The 22,192-nt window shown below is 41.0% G+C and overlaps 1 protein-coding gene across 3 annotated transcripts in view; it reads left to right on the top strand.

The window, feature by feature from the left end:
• PDHX (pyruvate dehydrogenase complex component X) overlaps positions 1-22,192 on the top strand; it is an 88,805-nt gene that overhangs the window by 50,855 nt on the left and 15,758 nt on the right. For all 3 annotated transcript variants that reach the window (XM_053258587.1, XM_053258573.1, XM_053258579.1), the window contains 4 exons: positions 7,802-7,976; positions 9,878-10,025; positions 15,436-15,494; positions 21,600-21,758. In XM_053258587.1, coding sequence (XP_053114562.1) covers positions 7,802-7,976; positions 9,878-10,025; positions 15,436-15,494; positions 21,600-21,758 — 541 coding nt within the window. The remainder of the gene's footprint in view (positions 1-7,801; positions 7,977-9,877; positions 10,026-15,435; positions 15,495-21,599; positions 21,759-22,192) is intronic.

The raw sequence follows: 22,192 nt of genomic DNA, 5'->3' as shown, positions 1-22,192 counted from the left end.
TATCCAGTGTTTATGTAATTATAGTGGCACTACCATGCCAGTCTAGTTGTAAGCCCTTTATAAGCCCTGGTCATTTTGATGGTCATAAAATCTAAACTGTCCAGTCTGCCTAAACATTTGCAGACATCAACTAGGTGACAAGTGACACCATCCCTCCAAACCTGAACAGGATGGCAAGTGCACATGAGAGTATGAAAGGTGGTGCAGTATCAGAGACATGTGAGGCAGTGGCCCTGTGGTGAATGGTCTTGTGAACAAATGTAAGGTGGCAGGGGGACACAGGGATGGTGAGAACATGGGGTGAAGTAAATTGAATGTGAGGTTGCAGGGGCTTGCGAGAGCATGATGGCAGTGACAGGGTTGCGGAAGCACCTGAAGTCATGGGAAGTGGCAGTGAAGTGGCAAGTGGACACAGGGCAGTGGTGATGTGGCGGGAGGGGGGGCATGTGATGGTACAAGGCAGTGGCTGACTGGCTTTGAACATGGATGTTCTACATCAGTGGTACCTACCTATGAATATGGAGACTCCATTTAGCCAACATAGGTAAGAACCACTGTTACAATTCCTTTTCCCACAGTGCCCAGTCAGTTTTCCCTTTCTGACACGTGGCAACTGCTTGGTCTCAGGACCTCCAGTTTAAGATTAGAGTTATGGTGCTTTAAATTTTCACCCATATTCTCAAAAGTGCAGAATTGCAAGTTACAGTGCCCATCTTAACTTCCGTGCCATAGATGCTCTCATATATTATGCTGGTTTTAATGAGACTCTATATATCCACACTTTGCCTTGGTCTTTCAACTTGATATTGGGCTGGAGAGGATTGCCCCAGTCACTTGCTAGAGATCCCCCTGATGAATTTCTGCCTGATGCATCTCTGCTTTTATTATTGTTGTTGTTTACACAGTCAGACAAGTGTTAGTGACTGGTTTATTTTATCCAGACATCAAGTCCTTTCCCAGGACCAGGGATGGCTGAATTTTATTATCAATATTGTTCTTGTTGTTGTTATAGATATCATCACAGAATATAGGCTGTTCCCAGTAAAGTTGCTTTTTATAATTGGCTGATGGTGATTTCTGTGGCCCCAATTATCTATCTATCTATCTATCTATCTATCTATCTATCTATCTATCTATCTATCTATCTCTCATTTATAAACCGCCCCATCCAAAGGCTCTGCCTTTTAAAAATAAAATAACTCTTTTTAATAGGGCTGCACAACTTAGGCCTTCCAGCTGTTGTTGGACTATAACCCTCACCATCCTTTTGTCTGGTTTCTGGTGCCTTCCGCTTGTGCTACAAGGAGTAGCTAGATGTGTTGTAAAAAACAAAAACAAACAAACTGAGAGTGTGTTAGACTTGATTCTTAAACTTCCAGATTTCACTGTCATTAAGCTGACTGTCATTAAGCTTTTGGAATGGGGAAGGCTGTACATCCAAAAATATAAATGAGCAAAATAAAATGGAGAATAAGTTACCTGTTTAGGGGGAAATGTCCCAATACAAACATAAATCAACTGTACCGGTACTCAGGCTAGCATTCAGCATGCATGCACTGACCTTCTGCAGCTGTCTGAATGCTGTTCAGAGTCCAGTTGATGGTCTTTGTGCTGATATTCCAATGTGATTGGTCATAGCTGCCAAAGAGGCTAAAGGTAGCCTGATCTGCCCTATCATGGAGACATGGATTCCTTTAAAAAAATTTTTTTACTATGGCGGTCTACTGTCTGAGGTGCTGATGACTATAGACTTTTCTAACCAGATTTTTCTGGCATCCAAAGGGAAACTCCTCTATGCTATCAGTCTGGTCAGTTTATAGAAGTATTTTCGGGTCTAATTTTGGGTTTTTAGATAAGACCAATCCCACACATATTGTATAGTGAGAAAGTCAAGAGGGAGTAGGGAACAGCTGTTGGGATTCTACAACAATTTGCCCACTCATGTGTATTCCAGTGTACAGCAGTGGAAAGGGCTCCACTTCTGGGTTTCTCTTTAGTGACTCTGGGATCCTCTTTGCCCTGTTCATTGTGGGACTTTGGCCTTGGATCCCTTCTTGAGCAGTATTTTTGCTAATCCGGCCGACAGTCTTTTACTAAATAATTATCAGTCTTTGCAAACTGCAGGTGGCAGTAAGACACAGTTTTCAGTGAAACCGAATCATAGGCTGTGGCAGCTGAACAGATGAATGCCGCTGTATTATTGTGGTATATCTTGCAAATTAATAGTTTTGGAAATAGATCTGGATTCTAATGCCAAGCGTTTCTTGCCAATAACTACTATGCAAATCTGTTCTTTTAGTAACAGTAGCTTTTATCTTCATTGAAGAAGATAAGTGCTTTGCCCATTCTGACCAGAGTTGTCAGGAGCACTGACTTCTATTTTGTTAAAGGCCATAGAGTTTGTTCTCTCTTTATATTGTAAAAATATTGCCCCATGTAAACTATCCAAACTGGAAGCAGAATTAGACAGTGTCTCCTATGATTTTTATGTTGTAAGTACTGGGCTATAGCTTGATCACTTCTGATGCGGAGGTGATCTCTGCACTTTAATGTTTGCCTTTTAGAAATAAAATAACTCTGACAGGGCTGCACAACTTTGGCCCTCCAGCTGTTATTGGACTATAACCTCCATCATCCCCAGCCACAATGGTCAATAATTGGGGATGATGGGAGTTGTAGTCCAACACAGCTGGAGGGCCAAAGTTGTTCAGCCCTGCTATGTTATTTGCTTTGTTGTAAATTTTCATTAATAGGTCCTTGCTAATTTTCAGAAATGCCAAAAATTAGTTTGCACCATGGTGCAAACAAAAATAGATTTTGTTATTTATGACTGCAGTTTATATTTTGCTGAAACCAGTGGCAAAAGCCCTATTGATTTTAATGGTCTAGGTTTGCTCCCATAATTATTAACCAAAGCCCTGCATGTCACAAATAAATTCATTCATAACCAGCAGCCATAGATTACCCATGCAAGTCGCAAGGGAAGCAATTAAATTTTATGGGGGACTGTGGCATCTAAAAGAAGATGTATATATGCTGTATATGTAATTTTCAGTACATTTTAGCATCGCAACTGACAAATGGCACACCCTGTTAACCCTATTATTATTTATTACTGTTGTTAAGAGTTTATATAGTTCTTTAGATATGTTAATGATTATGAAGTCACTGAAGCTGGCAGCACTTAGTTGATATTAATAGCTTATGATTTAAAAATAAGGTTGAAATTAGTACTTTAAATCTGAGTGAATAAAAATATATTAATAATGCAAAATGCATGATGAAATATGTAATAACCATTTCAAGCTACCAATTCCTTATGCATAGGATCATTATGATTCTTTAAATTAAAATTGAAAATTGTAGGGTTTTATTAGAGTAGCCTTTAAAAATAGTAGTTACATAATATGAATGCTCTCATAATTATTTTGGGTGTGGGTGCTTGCTTTTTTTTTTTTTTTTTTTGGCTCCACCTACCAAAAATAACTGTGATTTAGAACATAATTATGTCTACACTGACAGGCTTCACAAGTACAACTTATGTGCTGGTTTGGATTACTAATGATCTCTGAAATGAGCATATTGCTGTGCGGAAATAATAAGGAATCAGTCTTCTTGCCCTGAGAACAGAACTTTCTTGCTGGATCAAAGATGATCAAAGTTCATCTAATCTAGCATTCTTTTCCAAGCTTCAGCAAGCTAAAGGCCGTAGGGATGGGGCCATACCTGAGTGGTTGAGCATCTGCTTTGCATGCAGATGGTCCCACGTTCAATCCCTGGCGTGTCCAGGTAGGGTTGGGAAAGACTCCTGCTTGAAACCTAGGAGAGCTGCTGCCAGTCAGTATAGACAATACTGAGCTAGATGGACCAGTTGTCTGAGTCGGTATAAAGCAGCTATGTTCCTAAGCTAGATGCTTTATGAAGCTTACAAACAGGGCATCATGGTAACACACCTATCCTGTTGTTTGCCTTCAGCACCTGGTATTCAAGGATATACTGTGAACATGGAGATTCTATTTAGTTGTCATGGCTGATAGCTGTTGCTAGACCACCAGAGGGGTTCCCAAACTTGGATCCCCCGATGTTGTTGGACTACAGCTCCCGTCATCCCTAGCCACAAGGCCTTTGGCCATGGGAGTTGTAGTCCAGCAACATCAGGGGATCCAAGTTTGAGAACCCCTAGTCTAACCTTTTCTTTTTTAAAAAAAAATCCATATGAGCTAGTGACCATTATGATATCTTGTCACACTGAATTCTTTCTATGTGTTAATTTTTATATGTGAACCTTCGATGAAGATAGAAGGATAATAGAAAGATATATAAAATATGCTTCAGTTATACCACAGTGAGCCAGTACAGAAACACAGCTGGCTTTGGGCCAGTTCTAAAGGATATACAGACGCTATCTTGGGATGTTATCTAATCATGTGTGAGGGGCATTTATCAGAATCGCCCCTATATATATATATGTGCTACCAAACCCTTTTAAACAGGATTAGAGGAAATGCTATGATTGTGACAGTGGGGTACATACATTCTCACTGTGGTCCCAACATTATAGTGTGTAGGAGTACATGCTCATCTGAACCAACCTTTTATCTGAACTGCAGCAGATAAATTGAGAGCCAGCTTTGGTAACTCCTCCCCCCCCCCCCCGGGCATCTTATTTAGTAAGTATCTCTCTGGGGCATCTTCCCCACTATAATTACAATGGCCTTTTCAAAGTTTAAACCTTGATTAAGTGTTTTGAGGATGTAGAAACTAATTGTACTGACTGAAGTGTGGTACAGAACATGTGCCCCAGAGGATCTTTGCCCATCTTAGTACTAAAGCTGGGTTTTAAAAACTGATAATAGGAAAGTGTATTTGGTCTGGCCCTCTGTGAAGTAGTTAGGTCTTTTTATTAGAAATGTATTTAGAGATTTAAAGCAGTGGGTATTTGGAACAATAATGATAGTCAGTCATTGTTATGCACTGGAAAAGGAAAATTATGGCTTAATTAGAGAAATGGTCTGATAAATGTTTTAATTTTAAGAAGTTGAGTAAAGGATATTTGTGGAATGTGATGATTTGAGACCCTTTTCATGTACTTTAGATATGTTAAACATTTGTATTTCAGTAAATGTGAATGAATATGATGTTTAAAAAAAGAATTTGAATTTCTTGTGAATCTTTAACTTTTTAGAATGTATGATAAATTCTATATACTTTTTTTTTTTAAAGGAAAATAAGTTAAAGCAAAGGTTTAAAAGGTTGGTTTTGCTTTCCTATCTATGAAAATGGTCAGGAACTTTCCTGGTAGATTTGCTTTTCTTCGATAGTGGGATTAACCCATATTATCAATAGAAAATATAGAGGCTATTCACACACTGGTGTAAAACTAGGCTAAGGGAGCCTAGCCTGATTTTGCACATGTGTGAACTGCCAACATTGGGCCCGAGTGCTCCCCTAACCCTGTTTCCTTGATCATGTGTCAGCTGCAGCTGGCAGACTCTGGGAGAGCCCCATAATTCACTGCACACTCGCACGATGCATTCTTGGAGCTCCAGGGGGTGGGGCAATGCACCCCAACCCTCAGGGTTGCTGGCAGCAGCCAGTGCTTGTCTGGGCAGGCGATCTGCCCTCCCAGGGATGGTAAAACGATAGTTTGTGGGAAGGTAAGTGTTTTTGGGCTTCCTCCCAACAAAACAGGTAGCCCTTTCTCACTGCTCATGAGAAAAGGCTCATACTCGTAGGAAGATTACTTTTTGAGAATACATGAAGAGGCGATTCTCACGATTGCCAAAAAGTGGGCTTAGGGAGCCTAGCCCACTTTCTGGAGACTGTGAGAAGCACCGGCCTTGCAGGCGAGCCTGGTTGCTCTCAAGCAGGTAACCCGCTTACAGAGCCCTCCCCTAAGCCCAGGTTAGCAGAGCGAGCACTCCGCTAACCTGGGCTCTACGATCGTGTGTTTCCGTGCCGTGGCAACACATGAGGAGACCCCCACTGGGAGGCTAAAAGCAGCCTCTCGGGCTTGGGAGTCTCTCCAGCATGCCCCACGTACTTGCACAGGGCATCCTGGAACTTCCAGGGGCCACATGGCCCCCAATCCCCGCAGCCCCCGCCGGCTCCATGACGGAGCCAGCAGTTGTGTGGGCGGCCAATCCAGCTGCCCAAGGCTGCAACCTGCTTGTGTGTGGGGAGAGCGGCCTAAGCCCGCTCTCCTCACTAACCCTCTCAAGGCAGGCCTTAAAAAGTATTGTTGGCAGGGCCTGGAAAACTTTGTTTTAACAGGAGATTCTAATGCAGATGTATTAGTTTCCTACTTCATGGGTTTAAGCCAGCTCAGATAATACCTGCTTCTTATTATTTTCTCCCCTAGGATTTTAATTCCATCCCAGGGTTTCTCTACAAGTTTTAAATTTTTAATGTTGGTTTTAAATGATTTTACTGCTTAAATGACTTTAATTGTTTAATTGATTTAGTTTGATTTTAATTGTTAATTGAGTTTAATTGTTTTTATTCTGATGTAAACCTCCCTGAGCCCTTTTTGGATGGCCAGTATATAAATCAAATACATAAATAATTTGTGGTTTTGAAAACAGCTACTCTCAACTTGTTCTGTTTTTTAAGATGTTGCTGTAGTGCTAGATTATAGTACTTATTTTATTTATTTTTACATTTATATCCTGCTCTTTCTCCAAAGAGCCCAGAGCATGTACATGGTTATGTTTATCCTCACAACAACCCTGTGAGGTAGGTGGGCCAGTCACTTCCCTAAGAGAGCAGTGACTGGCCCAGAGTCACCCTGTGCGTTTCATGGCTGAACAGGAATTTTAACTCTGATCTTCCGGCCCTAGTCCAGACCCCACAACCCAATTCATACATTTTATTTCTGAGGTGGTGAAGTCTGCATGCATTGATCATGCTTATATGAGAAGTAAATGCCTCCTGATAGGAAAATGTGTTTGAATAAAAAACAAAGTTAACCATGTTAGAGGCAGTGCATAAAAAGCTAGTTGCTGCTGCTTCTGCTTCCTGATGTAGTAGCTTTGGAATTTGGCTGTTCCATACAGATGCTTCCCCCAGGGCTTTTCCAGAGGGTAGTTAAGTGGTGCAGTGGGGAAATTCTTGACTAACAAGCAGAAGGTTGCCGATTCGAATCCCCGCTGGTACTGTATCAGGCAGCAGCGATACAGGAAGATGCTGAAAGGCATCATCTCATACTGCACGGGAGGAGGCAATGGTAAACCCCTCCTGAATTCTACCAAAGACAACCACAGGGCTCTGTGGGCGCCAGGAATCGACACCGACTCGAAAGCACACTTTATCTTTTAGTAAAACAAGAGCTTGCCAATAAATATAAGGTGAGAACTTACAGAGAATCCAGGCACTCTTGCAGATTGTCACTGCCTTTTCCTGAGATCTGACAGGGAGGTCGCACGAGAAGAAGGCTCCTGTTGTGATTTTTTCTGCACCACCGTCTGAGCAGCTCTCGCTTTCCATGATTACCTCACATTCGCCAGAAAAGTAGTTTGAGAAATGGTGGGTTAATCACAGAAAGCAAAAGGTGGCCAGCAGGTGGCACAGTGGAAATTGCTCCATAAGGCCCTCGTCATAGGATCCCAGAAGAAAAGACAATCTGTGGGAATGTCTGCATGTTGTACTTTCTGGGAAATAGTCACTGTATGGAGTTACAATGTTCAAACATTAAAATGATCAATTTTATCCAGTTTAGGTTGGTTTTGTAGGAAAGGGAGCAGACATCGTCCTTTAAAGCATTGTTCTCTTAACATATTTTTATTGCTCATTTTAAAAACAGGGATGCCCTTAAACTTTTAGAGCAGAAACAGAAGGGGAAACCCATGGCAACAAAACCATCCGCTTTACCTCTACAGCCTACTGCAGTGCCTTCAGCCCCAGCATCAAGCATGCCTCCTCCTGCTCCCCGTCCTCCAGCTCCACCTGTTTCTGTATCAGGACGACCTCCTTCTGTGGTAACAACTGGCAGGATTACTTTCTGACGTGTATTTGCAAATATTTATTTATTTATTTATTTATTTGACTTTTTAAAAAAAAATCGCTCACAACGTACGTCTCTGGGAGGTTTACAACAAAGCAAAAAAGATGACAACAGAAAAGGTCAAAACATTAGTTAAAACAAAATGACAGAAAAAGTTAAAACATCACAACAATTTAAAAATTTAAAACAATATTTTAAAACAATGTTAAAACTATTTAGAAAATATTTAATTAAAAACCTTGTAAACACCACATGGTAGCATCAGTTGAAACTGGAAGTTATTACTAAGTGTTTACCTCTAAAATATCACCTTCAACATATCAGAGGAATTATATTTTTTGTTAGGCTGCATGCACCATGTGGTTATGCCCTTATGTGGGATGCTCATCTTTATAATTGGCTCATCCATAATTCAGGAAACATTAGAAAATGGTTATGATATGAACTTGTAATGGGAATAATGCAGCAACAGCAGAATCTAAGCTCTGGGTTTCCCTATTTGTTTAACGATGTGTGTGCAGCAAATATATCTATAAAAATCTAGAAGGATGAAATATAACAGCCTTCATTGGCTCTGGTCACATACATAGAGCTGTCCATTCAGGCTTTTATCAGGAAACTGGTTGACACATAGATGTAATCTCATTTTTCCCGTAATGGATGGTTGGAACTGAATATGTGGCCTGTCTCTGCTAAAAAGTACTGCATATAATGTGGAAGAGGGCAATTTGAAAATTCTGCCCATAGTTTTTGCTGTCTAATTGATGCATGCACATAATCACTGTGCTGCTATCACCAAGTTACAAATGTCTCTGTGAACCTGCCTTGGTTGTTTTGAAGGCAGCAGCACAGGGATTAGGGATGTGCCCGAACTGGTTCGGAGGCCATGCTGGAGGCCTCTGAACCAGTCCGGTTCCAAGCCAGTCTGGCGGCTCGGCATGGAGGGGGGTTGTAGCTTTAAGGGTGGGGGGGTAGTACTTACTCCCCACCGCCACTCTTCCCCCTCCGGTGCTGTGGTTTTTGTAAAAGTTTCTGGGGCGGCAGCGTTCCTCCCTGCCGCCCCTGGCCCCGTCGTTAGCCTTCCGGAGCTCAAGTACGCTACACGCATGCACCCGTTCCAGCGTACGTGCGCACTTGCCGCCGCGGCGCGCGCTCTGTACACGTCACACGTCGACGTGTGACGTGTACGGAGCGCGCGCGCGGTGGCAGGTGCACATGCACGCCGGAACGGGCACATGCGTGTAGCGTACTTGAGCTCTGGAAGGCTAACGATGGGGTCAGGGGCGGCAGGGAGGAACGCTGCTGCCCCAGAAACTTTTACAAAAACCACAGCGCCAGAGGGGGAAGAGCGGCGGGGGGGGGAGTACTACCCCCCCCGCCCTTAAAGCTACAACCACCCCCCCCCGTGCCCATCCGGACCAGTTCGGAGGCATGCACATCCCTAACAGGGATTTCTCAGAAGTGCATTTCAGATGTGAATGAACCTGGAATGAGCCTCAGACTCATGAGCTCCCTAGTCCCCTTATGCACAACAGGTTCCTCCATCCCTTCCTTCCTGATTTGCAGTGGCTGATCTGATGTGAGTAAAGAGATGACCCATAATTCTTAGCCTGTAACATTATGTAGAAAGATAGGATTCAGCCAACACTTGCATCAGCAATGTAAAGTAATAATTAACAAAATCCTGAATGGAGTCCAAACACATTTGATAGCACATTTGAAAGTGCTTCTTTCTTTTTGGCAGAGATGGCTTTGGGGTAGGTAAGATCAGTCTTTGAACCTTAAGAGCATTGCTTTATGCTGGTGTGAATGTATTTTCAGAACAGAAATAAACATGTCGTCTTTTATTTGTATGTAAATTCTACTCTGTTACAGGGCACATTCACCGAAGTCCCTGCTAGCAACATTAGAAGAGTTATCGCTAAGAGATTAACAGAATCTAAAATGACAGTACCTCATGCATATGCAACTGCTGATTGTGACCTTGGTGCTGTTCTAAAGCTAAGGCAAGAGCTGGCAAAAGGTGAAACTACTATTATTTTAAAACTGTTGGGTTTTCTGTAGTATACTGTATTAACTAGTCCTTCATGATTTACTATCTGTTCAGTTGTGCTGCTGCTGCTGCTGCTGATTATTATTATTATTATTATTTTTCATTTATATCCCGCTCTTCCTCCAAGGAGCCCAGAGCGGTGTACTACATACTTAAGTTTCTCCTCACAACAATCCTGTGAAGTAGGTTAGGCTGAGAGAGAAGTGACTGGCCCAGAGTCACCTAGCTAATATCATGGCTGAATGAGGATTTGAACTCGGGTCTCCCCGGTCCTAGTCCAGCACTCTAGCCACTACACCACGCTGGCTCCTATTCTGTGATGGATTAAGTAGCCATCTGCTACTTAACCCCTGCTAACTTGGCAAAGAGGCACCTTTTAACGTGGTGATTCTCTTTGTTTAGCAGGGGGAGAGTAACTGGCCCTATCCACCCACAGCACAGCACTTCCAGTGACTGTTGCTGGTGTCTATCTTGTGTTTCTTTTAGATTGTCAGCCCTTTGGGGACAGGGATCCATCTTACTCATTTACTATTTCTTGGTGTAAACCGCCCTGAGCCATTTTTGGAAGGGTGGTATAGAAATCGAATTCTTCTTCTTCTTCTTCTTCATCATTATCATCTATATTTCATTAATAACTGGACCAGACATTGGTGGAATCAAATATCCATCCAAGCTGCGATACATTGAACTGATTTAAAACATTTTTACTTTTACCATAATTTCTCTCAAACTTCCTTGGCTTTCTTATTTTTTCCACAAATTGAGAATATGGATTCCTTGTACTACTTAAATGTAGTGTCTGGCATTCGCTGTCGTGTGCTGGGAGCAAGAAGAAGCTGGGAGACTAACTGTACTGAAGACTTGCTGCACAGCCCAGCACACAGGGAGGGTATGGGGAAGCAATTTTCGCTTCTCTCCCTTTCCCGAAAAAGCCCTTTTCATTCACATGAGTGTGTCCCTGAGGACTGCACAATACACAGGGACAGTTCTGGCAGCAGAACGGGCTTTTGCAGGGAGGGCAGAGAAGTGAAAATTGCTTCTCCATTCCCTTCTGCTGTGCTGATAGAATATTACATCCAATTGAAAAGGACTGAGCAAGAGTATTCACATGACTGGGAGGCGGAGTGAGAAGAGGGGAGGCTACACAAAATTTGCTTTCCCTCCCAGTCAATCCTGCAGTGGTGGAGGGAATTGCACTCCCTCACAATCCACGCTGCTACACGCAGTGCATATCTCTGGAGGCCAGGACGATGCTTGCCGGCCTCCACCTAACCCACAATCACGGTGTGATAAGTGTGGTGCATTGGGGGATACTCCCCATGTAACGGGCACTCTAGGCTGACCAAGCCCTCTCCATAACCTCATGAGAGGCCACTCTCGCCTCCCCCAGCAGGTCGTCTGCTTTTGTTCGCACCTGAGCTGAAGAAGGACAGGCCACTTGTGCCCATGTCAGCAACCATCCTGCTCTTGTGGAGCTCTGATCTCCAACAGCAGGTAGCAGGCAAGGAACATTTTGATTGCTGAGGCCTGCTTGCTTGGACAGGGTGGAGAATAAGGATCCTACAAGCATTTTATGAGACTAAGTAAAGAAATCTGTAGAAGGGTGCAAAGAGACAGTTATTCCACAAAAGCCCAATGCACTCTGGACCTCAAATGGCTCTTCAGCAAGAAGATACAGCCTTTGATCAGAAGAATGAAAGAAATATATTTTGCCAAGTGCCGTTATTATGATGAAGAGCCATTTTCAATCTGAAATACATTGGGCCTTTGTCTAATTCACATACTTTGTATCCCACTGTGGATTTCTTTGTGCTGGGTTCACTTTGGAAATTTTCCCTTTTGCTGGACCATACTTGCTGCTAGTCTGCCTATGCCACCTCCCCCGCTTCCTACCTTGTATGGAACTGGGGTAATTATTGTTGCAGATGGTAGTTATAATAGCTGAGTAATCAAACACATGGCTAAAATAAACAGAAAACAGGGAGAGAAAATAGCAACAAGCTAGAACCCTAACTACAGCAACTGAACCAACAAACCCTTTCGTAATGTCACAGTGACCAACTGATAAGAGTGATCAGGTAACTATCAGCTGACCAATTTACCCTATGCTATACATACACATGTATACAGTCTCAAGCCCAACTCACATACTGTTGTCACTCCAGCAGTTACACCAGTAATCGCCATCCTACTATTATTAGCACTTGTGTAATGCCCTCTGCAATCATGTTTGCAGCAGCTAAGCTAGCAGTTTGCTTTGGGGGCTGGTGACTAGATTCCTAGCAAACTGCTGTCTTCTGCTGCATAGATGTAGCTCAGTAATATGCTTCTCTTTCTCTTTTGTGCGTGTGTGACCCCTATTGGAATCTAGTATATAGTGCTGATTGTTGTTAAATTGGTTTTCATGACCAGTGGGGTCAGCCAAAGGATTTTGATTTAATGGAAGCTTTGGCTTTGCTGAAGAGCTAAGCTGCTTTGATATTGCTACACTCCCAGCTGCACAAAAGAATCAACAAGATTCAGTGTAAACTTCTTCACATGAATGGCTTTGCCCACACGAATGCCCTTTTGATTGAATAATTTCAAAGTTACCTTTTTCATAAGTATTCTTAGTAAAGTCTAAAGGCCAAAGTCATCTATTAAAATTCTGAACTTTTTATTCATATGGTGATCAGATTTCCCACCAAAAAGGAACCAATCCTGTTGTGCTTTGTGTTTTTTAACTCCTCTCGCTATCACTTAGCATTATAAGTCAGTAGTTCAGTTGGCAGGAGAAGAAGGAAGCTCTCTAGTTTTCAAATCTCCGGCATGGAATTATTGTGGCTAGTTAATGCTTTTATCAGAGCTCAGTTTGAAAGTTTTGTATTAGTATTAGTTTTCTTCGTTGCTGATGTGTGCTGTCTTACGGCAAATAATTAAAGGTACAAGGTCATGGATCCTTGGAAACGCAAGGTCATCTTCCTCATTTCCCCTCCTCTTTCTTAAAATGTATGAGGAAGGGTAGGTGGTAATTTTCTCAAGGCTAAGCCTACTAGATTGTGTTTGGATAGAAAAATAATTTCTCAACTTTTTCAGTGTGTGCATGCACACTTTTAAAATAACACCTTCCTATTTCCTCCTTACAGCACACTAGGAAGTTCCCGTCCCCTTTAATCAAATTATTGATTTTAAGCAGAAAATCTCACAAGCAAGCCCAAGACTTTTTGGAACATATTTTCAGACTTCTACATAAGACAGACAGAACTATAGGCCAGTGGAGGATTATCCATCACAGTTCCATTTACTGTCTATAAACTGTGTTCCATGATATGGGTGTGTTCTAGCTCCAGTCATTCTGTGTCTTCACCTTTCAACACTAATCTGATTTCAGACATATCTGAGCAGGTCTACTGACACTTTGCTACCCATCCTTGGGCCAGTTTAGACAATACCTTCCTGGCCCATATGATTAACGGGATGCACTTAGTGTGTGCCGATAGTGATGTTCCAATGCCCTCCAGGCACCTCCTTTATTGCAAGGCGGGGTGCCCTTGCTTATCCAAGCAGCGGCTCTACACATGCTCTAACTACTGGCTTAAATTAGTATTTGGAGTTCAACTAGAGTGGCTGTTTGGAAAAAACGTGCCCCCACCCCCCCCCACACACACACACACACTCACAATAAAGAGGATGTCACAAAAGTTACTGTAGAGTTGAGCATTGCCACTTTATGACTTAGTTCCACTTCAGCTGGAGAAAGATGTTGTATTGTCTCAACAACATAACATTCATTTATCATGTATGCTTTAAAAATCTAGACCTCCAAAGTCACAGTATACCTTCAGGCTGAATTGTTAATTTGGTTGTTTTAGTTGGCTTAAATATTTTAGACTTTTGGGCTATGCAGCAGAGTTTTTGCCTGTTCTTCTATTAACATTAACCCAGTTTTAGGATATGCAGATGCCTTCACCTCCGTAATCTGAACACCATAAGACCCCAAGGGCCATCGCACAATGGCATGTTGCCCATTTACAGTTGAACAGATTTACAAGATAATCCTTTTAATTATTCCAGTTCATGCATCGTAGGATATTAAAAAGAACAATGAAGTCTCTATTTACATTCCCTCTTTTCTGTTTTATTTTTAGATCTACATTAGATCTCTGAATGATTGTAAACCAGTCTAATACACTCACATTTCATGTGCTTGTGTGGGGGTGGGGATGGATAACATTATGGTTACTGTTCAGTTCTGTACCACAAATATGTCTGTTTAGAAACTCTTGGAATGGCCTATACATCACATTGTTCTATCAGTTTCTGTTGAATTAAATATATTTGTTATGCTGTTTTGTTCTTCTGTGTTGTGAACCTTGCTTCATAACATCAGCTATATCTCAATAGATAAGTATGTGAAGGGATTTGAGTGCCACAGAAAATCAATTTTTTTTATTTACAAACCCATTATACAATGTTTAAACATAAATATATGTTTTTAATAAACCTCTTGTACTTTAAAGTGCATTGTAGGTTATTCCAATATTTATTTACTTATTATGAAAAGGGTACAGACAGGGCCAAAGGTATGGTTGTCCCTGAACTGATTTTTGCCCTGTTTCCAGGTGCTGTGCCAAGTGGGAAAGACTCCTGTAGCTTGCTCCTCTTATAGCATGTGATATTCATGAATAGCCCCCAAGAGGGTGTGTGGGGGTGCATCTATAAGCGTTCATTATTATGAGAGTTCACATTTGATCAGATTGGGACTTAATTCCAGGCCCATTCTGCACCAGAGCAGTTCTTCACTGCTACACTGGAAATAGGTGTGCTCTTGTATGTAACAATGCAGTGCAGAAAATGATGAACATGGGGCTTGAGGTAATGAAATGCAGCTGCAATAGTAGAGTTTGAATTTCATTCATCAGTAGGCCATTGCTGGAAACCCACATATCATTTGAACAATATTCATTCTCATCAAGGCAATATCCTACCAGGACATGTGGCTGCTTGAAGTTACAAAGCCATCTTTCACTCCTACTTATTCTCCAGAGATGAGGTGGCCTCTGGATTTCTCTGTCTCTTTTCCTTTATTCCCTAGTATTTACATTTCTGAAACACTCTGCTTTCTACTACAGAAAAAAAGAGAAATTGGTCCCAAATATCCATTTATCTACAGCAATGACATAGGGATGTTTTTGTTTCAATTTTTGTGGTGATATTAAAAGTAATCATACTGTGAAGATAAGTAATGGAACTAATAAGGTTTTGACAATGTGCTTTTCCAAGAGGTCATTCTGTTGTTCTCCTAATGACAATCTGAAACCATACTATACTAACAAAACTTTTCCAGTTTGTACTAACTGAAACCATACTTTTTAATTTATCCCTTTTATGTCTCCTACAGATGATATTAAAGTATCAGTAAATGACTTTATTATCAAGGCGGCAGCAGTTACCCTCAAAGTAAGTAATTAACAGTTCACTGTAATTTATACTTTTTTTCATGCCGAGTGAGCACTGTACTTTGCTGAATTGTGTCTTACCTTAAATAAAAGTTAGTGTATGGAATTATTTTCAAAGATTCTGAAAGCAGTTGATCTACTCTTTGTATCCCTGTAATTCATGGCATGCTCAATGGTAGCTTCTTAGTTTCCCTTTAGACAGCTCCATTCAGACATTATGCTAGATGAGTGTCCAGATGTTTGTATACACATACATGTGTTTGTGTGAATGACTGTATCTGCATTCATGTTAAAAGTGAACCTGGGTACAGGCCCCTCAAATGCATGGTAAGTGTATTGCTATACCTGTGTTCAGTGTAATGTATGAATTACTGTACCTGTGTACACTGTACACTTGTTGACCTGTGAATGGGCCTATTGTCTTAATAGCAATGTTGCTGCTCATGCTATTGATTCCATGCCAGCAGGAGAACATCTAAGGTTTTCCATTTGCATGGATTGCCACTCCATCATAATAACTGCACAGGCAACAATGCCCATTTTTCTGATGTGAAGCATTGTTTAACCTTCGATACCAATTAGGAAGTGCTGGCTCAAGCAAATTGCATTCTTGAATTGAATTGTCAAGCACATTGATTCTTGAATGGGTTCAATATACTAATTAATAGAGGTGTCTGCCTTACTGCAAACAAGGTGTCAAAACAAAATGGTATTTCTAGCACCTGCTACTGATATACTTTGAACATAACTGAGAAGATACATGTGCAGTTGTACACATGACATAATTGATGGAGAGATTGTCTTTCTAATACATTGCTTTCCTGCACTTTGTATATAGATAAATGTTTTTGGGGTGGGGTATTCTGTTTAGAGTAACATTCAAATGGATGGATTCAGGTGACCCTTTGACTGCAGCCTCTAGTTATATGTTTGAGACCATTGCCACAGTAGCTGGGAAACTTAAGGGAAGTGATGGAAATGGTGAAAGTTGCCTCCCTGCATGGCTGAAGGGTACAGTACAGTGGCATTTGATGCCATTTTATTGTAAGTTTCATTGCACTGCAGGGTGGTACACACGATTACTCTTAAGCTCCCCTCCCAACCCGCTTCTAAATTAGCCCCTTGGTATACAGAAGAACTGGGGGGGGCTGAAGTACCAAGGCAGGCGGTTAGAGCATTATAACCCCCCAAAGTGCCCTGCCATGCTCTCAAGTAGTCCACCGTTCTGAAAATCGGCTGAAAATAGCGGGTTTTGCCTCATTTCTTGTTGAAATGAGCCATAAAATTTTGTTAAAATGAGCCCAGCTTGGGCCCTGGCTACCTTAGAGAGCGCCTTCTGTATGATGTCCATCGCACACTGAGGTCTTCTGGAGAGGTCCGTCTCCAGTTACCACCAGAACGTCTGTAGCTTCTCCTGGCCTATGGAAGGCACTCCCAACAGATATCCACAGTTTAGGCTTGCTGTGGGCTTTTAAGAGAGCCCTAAAAACTTATTTGTTTGGCCTGGTTCTCCAAGGTTTTTAAATTGTTTTCAAAAGTATTTTAATTGGTGTTAAAGGGTTTTGAATTGGTTTTAAATGGTTTTTGTTGTTTTGAGCACTGTTTTTAAAATGGTGTGTGTTTTTATGTCTTTTTAAACTTGTTGCACACCGCCCAGAGCCTCTGGATGGGACAGTTTATAAATGTAACAAACAAACAAACAAATAATAAAATGGGCCCCCAAAACAAAATGGTGACCAGGACCTCCAAGGTCCTTTTCAACCATCCCCTACCTGGGTGGGTTTAATCCTTACCCCACTAAACCCCAAGCAGGTTTAACCCTCCCCCCGTTATTTTTTAATGTATACCGAGGTCAGGTGCTAATTACCTGGCTGCAGATATGCGAAACGGTGAGTGCTAGACCCATGAATAATGAGGTCCTCCTGTATTCTTTGTTTTTCCTGCATTTTGTCTCACTAAGGAAAACTATCAATGCATAATCACAATTATATGGGTTAACAGTAGTTTGATTCTTTTTAGTGCTTAATAGTTTTTAAAAACACTCTTCAGGCTAGTGATCTGTAAATAAAATCCTGTGTGGAGTACTATTTTCTTGGATAGAGTTTGGAGTACCTACAAGGAATATTGTGTTGTGGATACTTTCCTCCTTAGAGGAAGTAAAAATATTCTTCCATACATTTTTTAAAGATCTGTTTAACATTATTCAGGGATTTTTAAGTTCTCTTAATCTGTATTCAGCTCACTGACTTCATTGAAATGGGGATGCCATTGTTTTATTTGACTCTCATGCAGGAGACTGTATAATCTGGTGCATCTGGCTCCATATGTCCGATACATAGAGACAACTAAACATTGAGCTCCATTTTCTTATTATATTTTCTTCTAGCTGTTAATAAAGCCTGCTCTGATAGACCTCTTTGACCCATTAGTACACATTGTTTTTCTGGTATTTTTAGAATATAGCTTCAGGGTTACCCTACAAAATTTTGAAAATATATGCTTAAATGCCAGTACTTCTGGCAAACATGCATCTGTATCCTTGTGGTATTTTTCCATTTCTGTGACATTTGTCTCCACTTTATTCCAAAGCATTTGATTCACTGTACCTGCAGTTTTCCATTTCAGCTGGAATTGTGTAGACACAATCACAATCAGAGGTTCACAGACTGTATATATGACTGTATATTTTACTGCAGTAGAGACCTAAATTATGATGTGTGTCCAGTGCATCTAGCTGGAGTGGGTTATTCCCGTCCTACTCCTGACAAATATGGCAGTAAAGATTATTGACACTCTGGTCCTGAAAAATGGGGGTGCTGAGCAATAGAGATTAATTAATAGAGAAAAGAAGAACCATGTGGAACTAGACCCCAGTGTCCTTCTATGCCTAATCACACCAGATTTCAAACATCTCTGATTTAAAAATCAGTTTGTGATGCTGCAATTTTAGGCCACATTCTAGAGAAACACATGACTATCTTCTGACTTCCCTCTCCCCCACCCGAATAGCAGCCCTTGTGCCAACTGAGTACACTGCTCTAATTGTTGTTCTGTTTAGATACTGCCTTTTTACATATTGCCAGTCAGTGCCATGTCAATTTACTGTCAAATTGCAATATCCACAGTATCTAAGAATAAAACAACAAAGACATCAAAATAAACAAGCATAGAAGCTGCATTTAGTGAATCACAATATAGGAAACTGGAACCTGTTAAGACCTTGGTAGAACACAGAGGTTCTATTGATTTCTTGTAAATGAAAAGGTACTGGGCAGGCCTCCCTAAGATGGAGTTTCCAAAGGTGGAAACTGTGATCTTGAGTAAGTTGTCACATTTCCCATAACCCCTAGTGAACTGATATGGGAGAATGAGCTGATAGTGGGGGTTGAGACAGAAGGAGGATTTTGTAATAATATATGGTAACCTCAAGTTTTAAAACCCTAAAGTCAAAGCCAGCATCTTTTAATTTTACCCAGAAACTGGCAGCCGCTGCAGCCTCTCCACTGTGGCTAGTGCTAGCTGATAACTAGATTGCCCCAATCTGTACCAACTGCAGCCTGCTAACTCTCCAAGGGCAGCCCTGCATGTATGGTAGTAATCCAAAGTAGAGCTTACCAATGCTTGTATGACAGGTCTCACTCACTCAGGTCTCACTCCTCCAGGATAGAGTTCAAGTGGTAAAAATAATTCCTAGCCATAATTCCTGCCCTCTATAGCCCTGTCCACATGTTATGTTCAATAACTGTTCTACAGTTGTTATGTTCAATAACTGTAACAGTAACATGGTATATTCAATAAGCCCTCTTCACATGTTATGTGAATAACTGTACTCTGCATCAAGGGGGCCTATTCACTTTCATAAAGAATGCACATATATCCGTTCCCACAAAACCTGTTCAGAAACCTGAACTTACATACAGTATAATGTCTGGATAAGGCTTCGGCCTGTTATAATCAATGTCAATCTCCCAATTTGTCCCAATCTGCAGCTGTCATTGCCTCCTGTCTTAATTCTATTCAGTTTTTTCCTCAGCCCCCAGACAGCTGTTCAGATACCTAACTGCTGGTCCTGCTTCAGAGCAGGATGGAAAACAGAACAGGAGGCTGTCAGCATCATGATGGCACTCCACTCCACCTCTGAATGATCTCAGTATTTGCCCAAATGAATTGATGCTGTCCTTGAGAAAAGGCAGGGAGCAAAAATACAACAGTGCTAATTTCAGTTATTGGATTGAAATAAATTTGGGGATTGATAATATTCTGCATCATATGTATCTAAAAGTAAAGTAAAGTGTGCCGTCGAGTCAGTGTCGACTCCTGGCCACCACAGAGCCCTGTGATTGTCTTTGGTAGAATACAGGAGGGGTTTACCATTGCCTCCTCCCACGCAGCATCTTCCTATATTGCTGCTGCCACCATCTGGGAAACATACTAGCGGGGATTCGAACCAGCAACTTCTGGTTTGATAATCAAGTCATTTCATGACTTGATAAACCTTATCATGGTATGTTTAGATATGTATCTAAACCATTTCAAAGTGTCTGACCTGGTTACCAACCACTTTCTAAACTTAGTGTTTTTTAAAATTAATTAAAACCTGAATCCACATTTTTCATGATTCAAGTTCGGGAATGCTACCCATTCAAAATAAAGGTCAAATGCAAGGTCATCTACTTAACCCCCACCCCCAGCCCTGAATGAAATCTCCCCTTTTCTTTTAATGAAGTAAAAAAATGAATCGATGCTAAGGGGGTAGTAATGTAACATCAGTCCTGGGCTGCTTTTCAGAGGGATCTGTCTGTGTATCCTGGGGCTTTTCCTGTTTCTACTGTAGCTGCCTAGGTTCCCCCGTCATTGTTTCTGAAGGTGTGGCGACTCCTCCAAGCATCATTCAATAGTGTTGTTTGGGCTGAAGCTGAAAGCACATACTGAGGGGAATCCCACAGTGCTTCTGTAGATGTGTTATATTGCGCCCATAGGTCTCATTGGATCCCAGTCTAGTTCCATATGTAGAATTGCCATCCAGAAAATCTTGCAAGTACAATCTAACACTGAAGTACACTGTCAAAACTGGTTTTTTAAACAGTAGTATCTTTTAATTTGGTTAATCACTTAAAGAAAGAAAGAAGGTAGTAATATAACAGAAAACAAATTGAAATAGTTGGTTGCAAAAAATTCTCTTAAATTCATTTCCAAAAATGGAATTTGATTATTTTATAGCATTCCCAACAGTGTTCCCTCTAACAAGAATTTTCAGATGTTGTTGATGACAACTCCCAGAATCCCCAGTCAAAGGCCATTGCAGCTGGGGATGCTGGGAGTTGTAGTGAACAACATCTGGAAATCCCTGTTAGAGGGAACACTGATTCCCAATGATGCTGTTTACATTTTAGTTTTGGTAAATGCTGTTTATTTTTATGGATTTTTAACTACAATAAGGTACAAAAGTACCTTATCTGACAAGTTATTATTTAACAGTATTACCTTAAAATTAAACAAGAAAACAGATTTGGATTCTGAAACCTCAGATTTGTAAAAAGGATTGCTTTAGTTCTAGAACAGATGCTGTTAACATGAATATGTGAGTTTGTTAACACGATATGAACTTTCCTTCTTTTTTTAATGTTCAACTCGCATTCTCTCTCCGCCCCCCCAATACATTAAGTGTAAAATGAAAAATCTACCGTATATGCACTTCCTCATGGCTGGATCATAATGCCACAATTCTTGTTTACTAGGTCTCTGTAAGGTGAGGGTTGATATCTGAAGGGATTTGAGGTCTGTTAATAATTCATTAGTAGCCTGGCAACTGTGTGTGTCCATCAATCTGACTGCCCCCAGCTGTACAGTTTTCATGTCTGCACTGTACATTCACGCTTTGTGACAAAGTAGGTGTACATAGAGGCTAGCTAATAAGATAAGCCTATTTTTAGACTCACGTGGCAAATCTTTTGTTAGTTTTAACCTTCTCTTGCCAAAGGCAAACCTTTCCACATATGTGAATGCCTCTATCACCACAAATTCTAAAGGGTTTTCCTTTTCCTTTGTAATTGGTTGCACCGTTATTCTTTTAACAGCTGCGTCTCCCTCTCCTTCCTTCTTCCAGCAAATGCCAGATGTGAATGTGACCTGGGATGGAGAAGGCCCCCGGCATCTGCAATCTATAGACATCTCTATTGCTGTGGCAACAGACCGAGGTCTCATTACACCGATCATAAAGGATGCTGCGGCCAAGGGAGTTCAGGAAATTGCTGCTTCTGCAAAGGTAGGTCATCAAGTCCATGGTAATCTTCAGGAATATAATAGCACTGAGATTGGCAACTAAATGTGAGGTATGTCTCAGAAAAGCATACGATTTCTTTAGAAATACTTTCAGACTGCTTTAAAGCTGCTTCTCTGTTGGATATGAGACATTTGTGATGTCTCATTCCACAGGAATTACTATATTTTGTTTTGTTTCCTGGCAAGCATTCAGGGACTTTAAGTGAGATTAAAGTCAACAAATGCATTAGTCTCTGGCCTACATTTATTTAAAGTTCCCAAGAGAGACATTAATTTTGTGTACCTTTTTTTTTTTTTTTTTACAAAAACACAAAATACAGAGCCATTCTCAGAGCAAAAGTCCCTTTTGCATATTAACCCTTTTAAAATTAATATCCATTATTAATATTTAATTTACTGCCTTTTAAAGGCAGGCAA

Source organism: Hemicordylus capensis, chromosome 1, assembly GCF_027244095.1.
Source record: "Hemicordylus capensis ecotype Gifberg chromosome 1, rHemCap1.1.pri, whole genome shotgun sequence".
Lineage (NCBI taxonomy): Eukaryota > Metazoa > Chordata > Lepidosauria > Squamata > Cordylidae > Hemicordylus > Hemicordylus capensis.
This window is presented reverse-complemented; position numbering and strand designations above follow the sequence as displayed.